This window comes from Castor canadensis, chromosome 19, assembly GCF_047511655.1.
Source record: "Castor canadensis chromosome 19, mCasCan1.hap1v2, whole genome shotgun sequence".
NCBI classification, from domain to species: Eukaryota; Metazoa; Chordata; class Mammalia; order Rodentia; family Castoridae; genus Castor; species Castor canadensis.
The window spans coordinates 28,395,786-28,408,152 of NC_133404.1; the positions used below are offsets into that span (position 1 = coordinate 28,395,786).

Here is a 12,367-nt window from a genome sequence, read left to right on the forward strand (position 1 = left end):
AAAATAAAAAACAAATTGAACGCCATCCTGCCTGGGTGGTGGGCACTCAGTTGCTGGGCTGTGATGGGCTGGAAGCTAGGCTCTTCTGGGAAAGACACTTGGTTTAGTGACAGCCTTCCTTCCTGCTTCCCCAAAGCCATCAAGAGTGGGCACAGATACACCTTCTTCCCTCTCCTGGGTCATCTTGCCCTGGGGGTTGCACAAAGGTGCATGTAGTTTAGGTGCTGTCATAATGTGGAATGTTACTGGATGTTGAAATGAAGCATTTCAACTGTCTATTTGAGTATTCTAAAACACACACACACACACACACACACAAAGACAAACCTGTCTCCCAGGGCATCAGCACTGGACCCTACAGTCAAAGCTTCCATTCCTCCTTCCCAGACTTATCAAGAAAGTAATGAACCCTTGAGGCTGTTTCTATCAACAAAAGCACCCCAACGCCATTTTTTAAAGTTGTCTAAGAACACTTTTTCTTTAAGTCACTTGGCTATCAAATGTTTTTGAACCTTATAGCTTCCCACCACAACTGTGCTTTCTGCCCAGTGGGTACCAGACCAGGGCTCCTCAGGCTCTTTGTCCTTGCCACCTGACTTGCTCTCAACCTTACTGAAGACACTCTTTCTTACCGACTTGGAAACATCAACATGCCCCAATACAGAGGTTCCAGGAAATGAACCAAGCACCCTTTTACATGCTGGGCTCACTCACATACCAGTCACCAAGCACTGAAGGGCTGTTTGATGGGAATGGTGGACTCCCTCCCCACCCCCACGTTGAATATTGTAAAAACACATTGGTCACATTAATGTTTGTTTTCCTAAAGATTTCTAACTACGTTTTCAAATCCACTTAAAACCCTTTGCCCCCAGAATCTGACAGCCACAATTAGCAAAGGCACCCAATTCTCTGACTTTTCTCTAGGCAAGCAGAGAGGAGGGCGGCTCCCAGTGATGACTCTTCTCTATGCCATCAGTCACACTTCTTGGGTACACCGATATGCCCACATCTTCTCAGCCTGGCAGCATTCTAGCAGGCAAACAGTTTGGTTTAACAAAAATCGATTTTTAGTCTTCATGTAGGCATGTGGATTTCCAGGCGACTGGGAACACATCTAACTCAGGGCAGTTTATATAGCAAAGGAGTGTCCACATGTAGAAGGCTCCCACAATGTTACAGACTCCCCTTTTCAGCACCCCATGTGTCAACTCCCTGTCAACCTACATGACCACCCATAACCTGGAAGCAGCAAGTTCTAGGCTGCACTTTGAAGGGCATTTGCAGAGCCTGATTTTCTACAAAATGGGAGTGGAAAATAACAGCTAAAGTTTCATTCATTTTAGTTTTGAGTTAAGAATTCTCCAAGTTTACTGACTCCTGGGGGTTAACAGTTCCTTTGTGTTTGGTGGTTTCACAGGAAAAGCACACTAAGAAATAAATTGAGTTTAAAAAAAAACGAAACTGAGCTTTTGCTGTGACCAAATGGTCCTGTGAAAGCTAGCATGCTAAAATGGATCTTACCAGCACTCCACCTTGGCAAACTTGGTTAAGCAATGTAAGAAGAATGACTGTCTGTGGTAGTGCTGCCCAGCAGCGTCAGTGACTTGGTGTGGGATACGTCTGTGCACAATCCTATAGTTTGCTTTTTCAAACTAAACAGAAAACATTCTAGTTTCCTATCCACAAAGTGTTTTCAAACTGAAAACTCGTTCCCATCTGCCTGCTTGGTGGCCTTGCCTGAATTTGTTGCCACCTCCCTTACTGGCCAACTGCATCCCTGTCTACAAGCTACTCAGTGTCAAGGTTTGCATCTTCTCACCTGGGTCACCTCCACTTGCATGGTGCCCCTCCTGTGTACATTAAATGAGAGTCTGCTAAGAGGGCAAGAGGAAGAAGCACCCACTCAAATAACATTACTACATGCTCCACTAAGTTTTCTTTAGCAGTAAACTAATCGTATAGAAGGACCTGGCCATACAAACTGTTTCAGTAAAACATTCAGTGCTCAGCACTGTGGGAAAATGATCTCGGAGTCACTATCAGAAAGTAGTGGGTAAGTAAACCTTCCCTAGCATTCATGCCACACCGTAAAAGGCAGGTGGGTTATGCTCCTTTCGTTAACTGATTTTGTATGGAAACTTAATGCCTCATTTAGGCCTTATATATGTGGGTCTGTATTTACAATAAGGCCACAGAGAATCCTTGTCCTAAGTGAATCTCCACACATACTACATGTAAAATTAACTCAAAATATATCACAAATATAAACGCAAAATCTAAAAAAATTCAGAGAAAAAAAAAACTTACAAAAATCTTTGTGCCACAATTTTCTTAGCTATGATACCAAGAGCACAGTCTTTGAACAAACCAATAAACTGGACTTCATCAAGTGAGTATTCCCCCACTGTTTGAAAAACACTATTAAAGGCTTATGCTGGTAATCCCAGCTACTTGGGAAGTGGAGATCGGGAGGACCACTGGGGGTGTGGGGGGAGTTAGCAGACTCCATCCTAACAAAATAGCTAGGGGTGGTGATCCCATCTATGCACCAGGCATAGGTAGGAACACCAAGGCTGGCCTCAGGCAAAAATTCAACACCCTATCCAAAAAAAAACCCCAGTATTGGGGGTGGGGAGGAGCACGTTAAAAAAACGAACAGACTGGAAAAATATATGCAAATCATGTATTAAGGAAAAGAATTCGCATCCAGAATATATGAACTCTCAGAATAGTAAACAACCTAATTTTTAAAAATGGAAATTTGAACAGATATTTCTTAGCAAAAGAAGATGTACCGATGGTAAGCAAGTTAAAAGATGTCCAACACTGTGGATCACTGAGATGAATACCAAAACCCCAGTGAGACACTCTACCAAAAAAGCCAGGATAAACACTACTTACAACAGCAACTGCTGGAGAGGTATGGAGAAACTAGACCCTTGCAGATCGCTGACAGCACTGAGGACAGTGCAGCTACTGCTGCGAACAGGCAAGTAGCTTCTTAGGAGGCTAAACAGACACCATACCACAAGGACAGAAAAGAGATCACGGAGGCTGGAAGAAGAGTGAGTCAAATGTGTACACGGACCTCTTGGGTAGAGTGGAGTGATTGTTCTACATGCTCACTGTGGTAATGTTTACGACATCGTATGCTTGTCAAAATTTGAAGAACTTTGCTTTTTGACCTATATACTTCAGGAGGGTAATTTATGCATATAAATTATACCTTGTCAAAAAGAACAAAATTCACAAAGGTGTACCCTAAAACACTATATTGGTTAAATAAATACGATTGCCACAACATAATATTCATAACTATTAAAAACCATTTTCTTCTCTAAATGTAGTGACAGAGTAAAATGACCATTATGTTTTTGGGGAGCAAAACCATACATACAAATTGGTTCAAATGAAGGCACACACATATATTTTACACACACAGTGTAAAGGACATAGAGCAGTCTATAGCCGGCCTGCTTCTTTCTCTTACTCACAGGCTTGTTTGGCCAGCAATGCCCCCTGGAGCACGCCCTGGCCACAGGGAACAGATTCTGCATGTGCAGTACCAGATCTGAGGAAGCAGCCTGTGCTGTGGGTGGTGATTTAGTGTTCAGGGTTTTAAAACAGGATTACAAAGTTACATGAAATTGGAAACTGTGGGCAAACAGACCAAACCACAACTTTACTTTAAAAAGTTTTATTCTGCAGATTTAGAAATTTGAGATTTTTAATAACTGCAAAAGAAATTCCGTCACACCTAATGATCGATTAACAGAGTGTAGTGGTGTATTATCTACACAGAACTTGTGATGTGCCATAATAAATCGTCTATTAGTAAAAAAATACACTTTTAGGGCACAGCATTGTATCACAAATTACAGTAGGGATACTTTGCAAGAATTTAATCAAACTAGAGAATTCTGAGTAACTGTATCTTTTAAATGCAGCACTTAAAAATGTAACAACTCTGTGCATTCTTTTTCTTAAAAAAAGACGTGTGTGTCATAGAAATGCTGCTTTATTGCTGCAGAGGTCAAAGTTCAAGGCTCAAGAGGTACAGGAGAGAATACAAAGGTCGCTTTTAGAAACGTGGTTTTGTTTATGTATAAAAAGGTAAAGTTTATAAAAGTTAATTTACAAACCAGGAACAAAAGTGGTATGCACGCATTATGTACAAGCATCCTTAAAACATCAAAATTTTCAAATGCATAGCCAAAAAGAAAATATCCACTGTCCTTGTCAAAAAGAAAGAGGGAGAGGGAGAGAAAGAAGGAGAGGGAAGGAAGAAGGGAAGGAGGAAGGAAATCCCCAAATCACACCATTATCACCTTCTGGGTGTTCACACATTTCTGCAACCACCAAATCCACAATTCAGTCAATCTTTTTCATGATATAGTATCTAGATATGCACAAAAGCCATAAAATCTTAGTAATACACAGATGATCTAAAATTAAAAACATGAGGGGTAAGGCATTCCTGCTGGTTAGTATGTCTGTGGTGATACGGTTAATTGATAGATCCAAAGAGGCCATGGAACCAGTCTCACATGCTTTGGTGTCCTTCCCTAAGAAAAATGTGTTGTCATATACAATAATTGTCCTCATTTAATCCCCCCCAAGTTATAAATTCCCCTGCTGTACATTTCTGTTAAATCCACTACACTGGTTATATATTCCAGGTGTATTTTTTAAATGTGTGCATATTATTCATGCATAACCTAATAAAATGTGTACACTAGGCCAAGGCCATAATACAGTTTGAAACAGTGTACTTTGGAAAGAACAGAACTCAACGCACCCCCATTTACTGGCTGGTATTTTAACGGAAATCAGTATGTGAAGTTAAGCAGTGACCATAAAAAAGTACAAAAATCATTACAAAGCAAAGTGTTTCTGAACTTCTAAGCCAATACCAACAGTTCTTCAATCACAAACACGCAGTTTGCAGTATGTTTTCTGACCGTGGTTCAGGGGTGTGCTCAGTAATCATTGGTTCCAACAAATGCTTAACGCTAACAAATCGCAGTATCAATTCTAAGAAAAGTGTAATACTTGATAGAGTGGTTCCATTTAAATTTAGTAAGTTCAACCCAGTTTCACATTATTTAATCAAGTTCCTATATTTTAAGAATTAAAAGTGGTCAATCAGGACAGATACACAGTTTGCTCCAACAAGGTAATTTGGATCTCCTGGAAGACACTTGTTTTGCCAGGTTTTAGGATCACCTATGAGAGAAAAAGAGGTTGGTATCATTTTTACAGTCGGCTAAATTGTTATTCACAATGCCTCACAATTGTGGGGAAGCTACATACTGTATTTAGATATAACTTTTTTCCATTTCTTCAGTATATTGTGTCTATATCAAAATTCTTTAGGCTTGCTGGCAGCGAACAATTTGAAACTGTTTCAGATGTCTTTTTGAGTAAATGAATGAAGGGGCAACCATGCCTGAGATAGTCCTGGTGGCCCTGGTCTGCCTGGTTATTTTTCCTTACGTCCTTATATGATAACCCATTTGAGCTAAGTGTTAGACCAACAAAGGAAATTCCCAAATCCACCAAGGCTGCCCAACACTGATTATGACTATGGGGCACTTCAAAAACCTACTGGCTGTGTAGGTTACTTGTTTTTGTTTGTCTGCTTGTCTATTTACTTATTTATTTTGGGGATTGAACCCAGGACCACTTCAGCCTTACTCCCAGTCCTTTCAGTATTTAGTTTTTCAGATAGGATTTTGTGCTTTTGCTCAGCCTGGCCTCAAACTACAATACTCCTGCATCTGCATCCCAGGCATGCTCCACCAGGTATAGTGGGGGAGTTGAGTTTTTAACAAGTTCTTAGTGTTTTAAGATTTGCAGGTAGCACTAAGAATCCTGGCAGTGAGTACTCAATGTGGAGAAGGCCGAACAAGCATATGTCTTTGTGGTATTCAAGTAAGTTAAGAATAAAAAAACTGTTGAGTTTTGCTTCTGATAAGCTATTTGTTATCTAAGGAGTACCTACAGCCAGTAACATTTAATGACAGAATCAGTGGTTTAAAAAAACACAAATAAATTTTACACATACAGATGGACTTACTATTGACAGCCTTAATATTATTGAGAGCAAATTATTCTGGCAACTAGACAGAATTAGAACTCTGGAAGTAACCAAAAAGTATCTCACCTTTAGGCTTGATTTCTTTTTAATATACTAGTTTTTGCTGGTATTAAGTTAGTACTTACCAAATTTACCTTGACTTTTTGAACAAAAATTTGTAGTAGCAATGCATTCTAATTATAAGGTACATTTATGCACAAACATACTCAAACTGAACACAGAAAAAGTATGCTGTTTTAATCTAACAGAATTCTTATTCTATCACATAAAAGAGTAGAAATAGCAAATGTGGAAATCATTTATACTTCACATAGTATTTGGAAAAGTATGACTTACAAAGCAAGTAACTACGGTCAACTGCTGTTTTAAGGATCCTACCCTAATTTGATTCGGAGGACAATCAGATGCCATGATACTACCTGCCTTTCTGAATGCACATTTTAAATGCAGTGTAACTGTTCATTAACCTAGTTTGAATTAGTAAATTAAGTATTTCTCTGTGGCATCCTTGAAGAAACAGCTTTACTAAATGGTATGTTAAAATTGTTTTTTCTACAAATTAGCGTACTTGTTAACATGAGGAAATGAGTACTTATAGACCATTTTTTTCCTCCTGGATAATATTAAAATATGCTCCTACTATAGTCTTTATTTCTTAAGAAGTTGAGAATGCTTATCTGACTTATACAAATTTACAGGTAGAACTCTGAATTCTCATTTTTTGATTTCAGACTTTCTTAAAGTGAAGTATACCAGTAATAAAAACAGTTCCAATTGATAACTGACTCAAAGAAGTGAGAAATATGAAAATGCAGTGGAAACTTTGAAATTATGATCAAGAGCAAAAAGTGATTTAAAGGAGTAATAGAAGTTACTTAGAGGTTTACGCCAGAAAACCATGGCCAAGTATGATGGTCACAGTGAACATTTTTTGTCTTAAGTTTCCTGATATAAATGCTTTATAGATATAAAAATAATCAAAGACTAGCTGCCAAAAATATCAAGAGTTACATAAAGGAATCAAACTGTTTTAGGAAGAAGATAAAAATGGCTGTAAGTATAGAATAATAAAAATAATCCCACTGCATCCTGAAAATTTGGACAGGTCATCTAACTTTGCCAAATACCAAGAATGGGCAACCTGGCCAAATTATCCATTTTTAAAAGGAGAGACTTCTCTACCTTTCCACATTCATTTCCATCACAGGCACCACAAATGTGGAAACAATGCTGATGACAAGGCCACTGGACTGGGCAAAGACCTACTAACACAGCGTGGAGCGCGTGAACATCCAAGCACTAATCAATGACAGCACCCAAAGACCCCGGAGGACAGAGTGAAGAGAGCATACCCGACGAGGAGTCGGATGATTTTAGAGCAAAAGACCAACCGTCAGGAGTCATGGACGCACAGTGCGGTAAGCGCAGCTCCACAGGCTTCAGGAACCTGAGGCCATGAGGTCCACACATCACTAATGGGCTCAGCAGCGTTTCACCTGCAGTCAGGGGAGGGGACGGGTAAGAGGTGAGATGGGGTCTTCCTTCTAGAAACACGGTTCTCCTCACACCCCTTCTAATTAGACATCTTAAAGCCAAACTGGGATAGTTCTCTGTAGCAGCACCAACCAGCAAAGACACAACAGAAGCCGAAACATAACTGCCATGTTAGAAAATAAAGAAAAACAGGTGACCATTTATTTTATCCTATTTAATGCAACGAAAACATTATTTCAAACGTAATATACTAAATTCAAAACTGCTATTTCTATATTTCTAGCAGCTTTTTTCTAGTGGGAGGGTACTAGGGTTTGGCCTTACAAACTTTGTGCTGCTAGTCAGGTGATCTACTGCTTTAGCCACACCCAGCCCTTTCTGTTCTGGTTATTTTGTAGATCCGGCCTTGCTTTTGCCAGCTTGGATCATGATTCTTCTATTTTATGCTTCCTGTAGTAGCTGGGGTGACAGAAGTGTGCACAGCACTTTCCCCACTGAGAGGAGGGCTCACAAACAATCTGCCCAGGCTGGCCTTGAATTTCAATCCTCCCAATCTCAGACTCCCAAATAGCTAGGATTGCAGGTATGAACCACTGGCATCCAGCCAGCAGCCTTTAATTCAAAGTAACTACATTTCAAGTGCTCACCACATGTAACTAGTAGCTATTGCATTCAACTGTGTTGTTCTGTACTATGAAACATACTCAAATGCTTTTTACAAATGTTACTGACGTCTTCCATTTAAAAATGTTTACTGCAGACTTGGTTTAAGGGATTCATGCATGGTCAACATAGTCCTATTGGTTTTTCAGTCCGGCTACCCAAATTAGAATCAAATGTTAGTATTCTACTAAAAAAAATTAAGAAAGTAAGCCAAAGTAATGTATTTAGGGAAGCAAAGCACTGTGACAAATGCTAAAAGAAATCACAACACAACTCATCATGATATCATCCTGGAGGACCCAGAATGATTGGAAAAATAACAGCATTCCTCGTTCCTTAAGCAGCTCAGAAATACACTGTGATGCCCTCTAAAGGTACTGCACTTATTCTGCTGAGCACGTACAAGTTTCTGGGGGAGGACTTAGACAGCACATGCTCCAAGAGACTTATCTTGCCTTCTACAATCACAATCAGAAGCCAGGCAGAGACAAGCCTTTGTGAATTACCTAACCCATCTTCAGAGGTGAAAGAGCTGATTAAAAACAAACTTGGTTAGATCAGCCAAAATACCTGGCAGTCACCTGCCATCACTTTTTGATTTCACACTGCAAGTAAACTATGCCATGTGGAAGGAAGGTCACTTGGGCACCCCGTGGACAGCACTCCCTTGCCCAGAGATGGTTTGAGAGACTCTCCCTGGTGAAAGGAGCATGTTGTGGTTGGCCCAGAATGGAGGGAGAGGCTGCCGGCTTACCCCTTGGCTGGGCACTATAAACTCTGAAGCGCACACAGGGCAACTAACTCTTAAGCTATTAAAGCAGAAGAATGAACACGTTTACCTTTTTCTTTATCTAAAGGCGGGAGGATGCTGTTGTCTCGACAGACCTTGAAATAAATTTCCTGTTCAATTCCTTCAGGAATGGCTCCTTGTGGGATAATTATACTAACGCCAGTTTCTATGGAGCTCAACACTCCACCATTGCTGTTAAATACGCCTCGGGCTGTAGCTACCACAGTGTGCCCGTCCTCATCTTCATCTTCTTCCACAGCTGAAGGACTGTGAGGTCAGAAATGGCTAATGAGTAAAATCCTATCGGAGTTCTCCTTTTACTACTTTATCATAGGTAGCTTCATTTTATTTCTCCTTACTTAAACAAGTCATAAAGTTCCTTACTTTAACAAGGTTAAGTTTTTAGTGACATATTTTACTCTCAGGGATAACTGAGAGGACATCTTTCCTGGAAAAAATCAATTGCATTCTGAAGGCAACTAGTCATCTGACTGCCATTACTGATTTTGTAATCTTAATGTACAACACCTGATACCTTGGCTCATCTAACTACCATTTTAAGCAGCACAGTTTTGGGATAAGTGGGTGGGGCAGTACTAGGGTTTGAACTCAGGGCCTCATGCTTGCTAGGCAGGTGCTCTACCACTTGAGCCACTCCTCCAAACCTATTTTGGGTTGGGTGTTTTTTGATAGTGTGAGGTAAACTATTTGCCAGGGCTGGCTTCAAACCAAGTTTCTTCTGATCGCTGCCTGCCAAGTAGCTAGGATTAGACATGAGCCATCAGCGCCCAGCTTAAGCAGCATATTTTAACATCCATGAAACTGGTGGTTAGTCACAGTTGAATTGGTAACAATATTTTTCTTTCTTGTCCTAGCAATACATAAAACAATGGTGCAGGCTGGGGATGTAGCTCATGGTAGCACACTTTCTAGAATGTCCTGAGTTTAATCCCTAAGCACTGGAAAAAAAAATGCATCTTCTAACTGAAGGTATCTTAGACTTGATAAAATCTCCCTAGGACTTCAAGTGGACATGTGAATCACAGTTCCCTAGCAGTCCTCGAGTACCAAATGCCCATGCTGTCAAAGGCAAGGCTTCCAAGGTTCCAAGTCAAAGACTCTGGCTATTTCCCAAACGCTCGCCAAACACAAAATATGTTAACACAGTACAAAAGAATACCAAAGGCAAAAAGGATGTGGTATCAATGACTAATTAAAAGATGGAGGCTATCAAGACCTCCTGACGTAAAGTTCTGACTCAGGACTTCAAAGGTGAGCAGAAAGATGAAGTAATGACATAGAAGTGAACGAAGGGTAGCTGGGGCTTCATTCTAGCATGACTGGAACATCCGGGATGGACTCCTGTGACACAATCACAAGGCAGCAGAGCCCACTGCCTGAGGCAGTAACAGAAGGAGCCTCCTGTACCCAAGCCTGGCTTCTTGTGAGGCTCACAGGGGGGGAAAGCAGGCTGCAGGTGGCCTGACAATGTAACTTCACTCAGGAGCTGAGCTGAGCTAGTATGTAGTCATATGGGTTTGGCCAATCAGTATTTAAGAAGAAGACAGGAAAGAGTATCTGAGTAAGGCTCCAAGTGGGCTTGCTCTGTGTCATTTGCTCAACTATCTTACCACCAACTGCCATTTTTTAAGGGCCATTTTGAGGTCATTACATTTTTATTTCTTTTCAGTATTCTTATGAAGAATATCTCATCTACTATTTTCTTAATATGTGTCTTCATCAGTAGGTCAGGTAGTTACAGGAAGCCATGGTTAGCCATAGGCTCTGAGGTCAGATGATCAAGAGGACGAAGCAGGCTCTCCTCCCCCCAGCTGTATGACCCTGGATAAACTCTTTCCTGCCACTCAATCTCGGCTACTGGTAACACAGGGATAGTGACAATACTTACTGGCAATATATGATTATTAGCCTCATTATTTTATTAACACTTGTTAGGTGGGTGCTCTACCACTTGAGCCACACCCCCAGTCCTTATATTATTAGCATCTTTACTTTCTGGAAGGACCTTCTACAAAATGGCATGCATTGTAGTAACACTTCAGTTTATAGGTAGAGTTAGAATTAGCACTTCAAGTCCCAAATCACATAAACTGTATCAAACTCACATCACATAGCCAATGCTTTCAACAAAGGCAAACAGGGATCTTACCTCACAGGAATAGCTTTAGGCACTGTGCTGATGTTATTTACTTGATATTTGGGCTTATCTGCATGGACAGAGAATGTTTCAACTCCACTGTCAAACTCGGGAGGCTGTGCAGAATTGTGTGCTTTTGTCAGAGTTTTTGGAGAACTGGGGGCTTTTGTAGACAAGTCGGGTTTATGTACAGTTTCACTTGGCAGAAGGTTGTGATTGAATTTCGGACTTTCAAACTTGCGCTCAAATGGTCGAGCAGCACTGGTGTATGGTTTTGGTGTAAACCGATTGTATGCTGGAGTAACTGCTTTCTGGGTCTGTTCAGCTCCGTTAACTGGAGCTTTCTCTGAGAAACTTTTGGGGGGATAGAAAGTAGTCTGAGCAGTGTCTTCTCGGGTGGGTGCTCTGAAAGTCGCTGGCTTACTCTGAGAAGGAGGTGGGTCTGGTTTGGATGTTAACGAATTCTGAAAATCCAGTGATACTGAATTACCTGAAAAGCAAGCATATATGTATTTTTTAAACTTCATGAAGAAAGTTTTAAAAGCACCTCTCTGCTGTATCTCTCCTGGCTTAACTTGTGCCGATGCTGGAGTGTAGACTCAGGTCTCGATGGCACGGCCAGAACATGGCTTTTGAGCCCTGGGGACACGTATAATGTCAGTACAGCCTGTTGCCATGGATTCAATAGGAGGTAGGAATCCTGGTCTCCAGAAACTGGTGTCTGAGTAACCCCTCTCCAATATCCATCACAAATTCGAAACAGGATGACACATACGATTACACAAAATATTTCAGTACTAAAAAACTCACCATAATCAAAGTAAAAAAGGTGGCCACAGACTGGGAGAAGGTTAGATGCAAAATGTGCAACCAACAAAGGATCAGCATTAAAAAAAAAAAAAAAAAAAACCTACATAGAACACCCATACATCTGTAAGAAAAACTAAACAACTAAACCTGGTGTAGAAAAATAGGCAAAAACAGAGGTGAAAGCTAGAAAGCCAAGTAACTACAGATACTCAACTCCATTATGAATTAGGAAAATATAAAAGAAACAAAACTAAACATAAAGCATTAATGCTATTTCACAGCCCATGGAAATGGCAAAACTGAGCAGTGATAGTTCCAGGTGTTGGTGAAACTGGAGTAACAGGAATGC

General features: G+C 40.5%; 1 protein-coding gene across 7 annotated transcripts in view; it reads right to left on the reverse strand.

The window, feature by feature from the left end:
* Positions 1 to 3,684: 3,684 nt before the first annotated feature.
* The window catches only part of Tjp1 (tight junction protein 1), a 263,800-nt gene continuing 255,117 nt past the window's right edge, over positions 3,685 to 12,367 (reverse strand). For 3 of the 7 annotated variants that reach the window (XM_074061562.1, XM_074061559.1, XM_020178527.2), the window contains 4 exons: positions 11,221 to 11,698; positions 9,100 to 9,317; positions 7,456 to 7,599; positions 3,685 to 5,229 (listed from right to left, as the gene is read on the reverse strand). In XM_074061562.1, coding sequence (XP_073917663.1) covers positions 5,135 to 5,229; positions 7,456 to 7,599; positions 9,100 to 9,317; positions 11,221 to 11,698 — 935 coding nt within the window. In that variant the 3' untranslated portion in view covers positions 3,685 to 5,134. The remainder of the gene's footprint in view (positions 5,230 to 7,455; positions 7,600 to 9,099; positions 9,318 to 11,220; positions 11,699 to 12,367) is intronic. The other 4 variants (XM_074061565.1, XM_074061561.1, XM_074061563.1 and 1 more) reach the window with 2 other exon arrangements.